A 4,199-nucleotide genomic window follows, 5' to 3' on the forward strand; every position below is an offset into this window, starting at 1 on the left:
GTAGCCGTCTTAACGCAATGAACCGTAATTGTTCAAATATATATATATATATATGACGTTGGGTGTCTGACGTCTGTCTGCCTGATTTATTTAGAACTTGACGGCTACGCGTTGGTCCACTTGACCTTAAAAAACTAATAAGAAAATTGTTTTTTCTTTTACGTTTTTAAATAAAAATATCCAGAACAAACAACAAAATATATTTATATTTTTAAAAATAAATATAAATTCAATCTCTACTACTCTCAGAATTAGAGAGAGGGATTAAATGTTTATTTAGTAAATATAGTAATATACATGTGACAGGAGTGAGTAGAGTGATCACTCTCCACTCTCTCTCTAGTAGTAAATAGTGACGAACTGACGACCTGACGGCTGACGACTGTGTGACGAGAGGGAGTGAAGTAGACTGTAGAGTGTAGACTGTATTTTGGCTGTACTGTAGTGTATACGCTGTAGACTGTGTTTAGAATTTTAGACGGTGAGTCAAGAGTGTATTTACTATTTACTATTTCGATCGTACGCCAGTTTTCACGTACGATGTGAGTTACTACTAGGCACGGCTAACTGTGATTACATTCTTTAGCAGCCATATGACGTCTGTAGTCACTCATAAAAACCATCTCTTTTCCGCACAGTGAACACACAAACGGTTTATCTCCGTTCGGATTGGTGAAGTACGCATGTGTGAGAGCTTTGTCAGCGGCCACACGGTTCGTTGGATCCCACCTCAGCAGACGCTGTGATCGGGGAATTCAAATTCAATGCATACCTTGCTTTATTGTCATATGTAGTAGTTCGGACCCAAGCTCACATTTTGTGTGAAGTTCAGAACAGTCACCATTCCAACACTAAGTTGATAGTAGTATTTGCCTTTATATCACTTTTGGAACTGTACAATACCACCTCAAATGTTGCATATTTGTAAATATATTCATATACAAGTATAATAATACACGCAACTACCGTGTATGTAACAACATATCTGCAGATCATTAATATACACATACTTAAATGTAATAGTATAGAATATATATATATATATATATATATATATATATATGTATGTATGTATGTATGTATATATGTATATGTATGTATGTATGTATACATATATATGTATATTTTTATATATATTTATATATAAATATGTGTGTATATAAGTATATACATATATATAGATATATATATAATAATTGCCTACTTATTCTGGAAACAGGTGTGCAGCACAATTATGTGATCCCGACAGTAGTATGCATATTTCATAGCGAAGCACGAGTAATAAAATATCTTTTCGAAAATCGCTTGCAGACAAACACCGTATATCGTACGGGTCTCTATACCTAAAAAAAATACTCGTAACAATACATAAACACATGCGTATATGTATGCAATCATATGTACAGTTTGAGCTTCTGGTCAGCTAAAACCGAACGAATGCGTGCAATAAGCTCACCTTAATCAAATCAGTGCCCATGAGTGTCGGGAATCCCACCCCCAACGTGTCAGCTATCCTGAGCTGTTCGTACAATGTCCTATCGTTACAGCGGTGTGCGGTCTGTTCTCTGACTATGTGTTCTTGGGAAAGTGCCGGAAGCTTGGCATTTGAGAAATAGTCTATATCCATCTTTGTCTGCTTGTCCGACCTGTTTGACGGGTAAAGATTGCGCTATATTTCTTAAGTGGTGAGATTGTATGCATGCTATTGCTATCCAATCGGGTATGCAATGTAGAATATCTAGTAGTGCTAACAGGTAGTAGTGTTGACAGCTAGTATTGTTATGTCAAGAACAGGTGGAGGCAAATGCTCCTTTTGGCTTTCTTTATTGCAACTGCGCGTTGTATGAGATGTAGAACGTAGAATCGCACAGAACAAGTACAAATTATATGCCTATGAATTACCGTCGCACACAGTTCTATATGGAAGAAGCATGCGTACACCGACGAAAACAATATATAACAAGGCACACGTTTGAGCAATAGACAACCACATACACATCGTATGCGTGAAAGCAGAAGCGTTGCATCATCTGATACATGCACGCTGATCTCTTGTCCCGTTCCGATCTATCGGCCATGCGGTGATTGATTATCGCACGCACACGCGAGTCCACCTACAACGCAGGAGAACATGGCGTAAGTTAATCATGCTTAGTGATGATGTGTACTTGGTCCTCAGTTTGATGGGTGTGGGAAGCTACACGCGTACTTGCAAGTTTGATGGAAGGTTATCGATGTTCTGTGTATGCAAAAGCAGACTGTAATATCAATTGGAATAATATCCGTAGCTGAGCCGATGATCGCACGCTATACGATACTTCGGTTTAGCCTTATTAAACGCCTCTTGCACCGAATTTGAATCCGTAGAAGAAAACCTCATTCACACAGGAGGGTATCAGGAGGGTATCCTGCTGATACAGAGATCATGCGAGTGGCAAACTCTTGACTACAATGCTATACACCCTGACGCGCACAAGATGCGCATACTATAGAAAGTGCCATCACTCACCATGAATCATGTATACTTTTTCTACATAATATCTACGTACGCCGATGGATTCCGGAATGAGAGATGCCTATATAGCATGTATGCAATTGGAGCCCAAACACACTTACTCTGAACACATCGGCTGTGCCCAGCACTAACTCCATCATGACAATCCCAACGGACCACATGTCAAAGCTTTCTGCATGCGTAAATATTATAAGGGTAGTTAAATAAAGCATTCTGCGTATGCAGTTGATACGCCTACAATAAACGAATCCTTTATGCTTGAGCAGGTAATATACCTACATTAAACGAATCCTCTATGCTTGAGTAGGTAATATACCTACACTTGAGCAGGTAATATACCTACATTAAACGAATGCTCTATGCTTGAGCAGGTAATATACCTACATTAACCGAATGCTCTATTCTTGAGCAGGTAATATACCTACATTAAACGAACGCTCTATGCTTGAGTAGGTAATATACCTACATTAAATGAATGCTCTATGCTTGAGCAGGCAATATACCTACATTAAACGAATCCTCTATGCTTGAGCACGAAATGTACCTACATTAAACAAATGCTCTATGCTTGAGCAGGTCACGGCAGGTGTTAGATTGCCCTACCAATACTCAGCAAACAATTGGAGTGCCGAAAAATATATAAACACACAGATACCATCATATATACGTAAATACAGATGATTATGGTACTTCTCGTGCATAGGTTAGTTTTCTGCTTCAATAGGTCAGTAAACGGCGAGCATGAAGTCTTTAACAAGTACTACGCAACCTAATGCAGACATACAAACGCAACTACACCATTATACACATTTGGCGCCCTGTCCACATTCCGTGCATCCAAACCCATTTCGTGGACACGAAGGTGACGACTTGCATAACATCGACAGAGGTATGCCACATGCATTTATTTGAATAAAACACACATGCAAACGGGTATACTCGGACACTATAATCTAATGAATTAAGCCGTTTTGTTCAAGGGGCGGCCTTGCAATTATTAACTATCACACACCGGGAAATTCCTTCGAGTAGGCTTCTCCTCCAAATAAAGTTTCTGGCGGCGCATAAGCCTGGGTGGATTCTTCAGCTGAGGGTCCACCTTCACCTGGAATGGAGCAACAGGAACCATCCATAGATACTTAGTACGCGCAGTGTCTGAATGCTGAGCAAGCAGTATATAGGATGGCACACACCACATGCATACGCAAGCCATAGAGCAGGCTTGGCATGTACTTGATAAATCTAGAGCTTGACCGTAGACAACACGCACACCATCAAACTGACAACGCAGCAGTACATACATAAAACACAAACAGTGCAGGTGCTGCACATAAACTCGGACCCTTTCAATATACACAATACATCTAAGTTCATTACATGGGCATGGTAAATGCAAAACATACACACAAACACATATGAGATGTGTGTTCGTCGGCTACATTTATCACCTGAGCATGGTGAATGCAAAAGACACACTCAAACACGTCAGAGACGTATGTTCATCTGCTGCGTTCAGTACACAACAGCTGCAAGCTTTGCATTCATAAACAAATACAGAAGGCATCCCCCAACACACCGTAGAGATGCTGAGCGTTTAAGATGTTGACTGCGTTGCCCATGTCGCCTACCCGTAGAATGACGTTGCGGTGTTTAAGGCCCTGATCACCCTTCACCAAGTGCACAA

At 40.1% G+C, this 4,199-nt stretch overlaps 1 protein-coding gene across 2 annotated transcripts; it reads right to left on the minus strand.

Moving 5' to 3' along the window:
* Positions 1-265: 265 nt before the first annotated feature.
* SARC_05787 lies at positions 266-4,199 on the minus strand. 2 transcript variants are annotated; one of them, XM_014300341.1, is made up of 6 exons: positions 4,092-4,199; positions 3,528-3,620; positions 2,617-2,687; positions 1,996-2,114; positions 1,457-1,646; positions 266-740 (listed from the first exon to the last, which is right to left on the minus strand). In XM_014300341.1, exons 1-6 carry the CDS (start codon positions 4,132-4,134, stop codon positions 564-566), a joined length of 693 nt encoding a protein of 230 aa, XP_014155816.1. In that variant the 5' UTR covers positions 4,135-4,199; the 3' UTR covers positions 266-563. The 2 variants fall into 2 exon arrangements, with proteins under 2 accessions (XP_014155816.1, XP_014155815.1); XM_014300340.1 differs by lacking the exon at positions 2,617-2,687.

The sequence above is a fragment of the Sphaeroforma arctica genome (assembly GCF_001186125.1).
Source record: "Sphaeroforma arctica JP610 unplaced genomic scaffold supercont1.384, whole genome shotgun sequence".
Taxonomy (NCBI): domain Eukaryota; class Ichthyosporea; order Ichthyophonida; genus Sphaeroforma; species Sphaeroforma arctica.

Coding starts and splice junctions, on each gene's coding strand:
- SARC_05787 (XM_014300341.1), bottom strand. CDS start 4,134: ATGGGCAACGCAGTCAACATCTTAAACGCTCAGCATCTCTACG. Junction 2,115..2,616: donor GCACAGCCGATGTGTTCAGA/GTAAGTGTGTTT, acceptor CCTGCGTTGTAG/GTGGACTCGCGTGTGCGTGC. Junction 741..1,456: donor TGGGCACTGATTTGATTAAG/GTGAGCTTATTG, acceptor CCCCGATCACAG/CGTCTGCTGAGGTGGGATCC.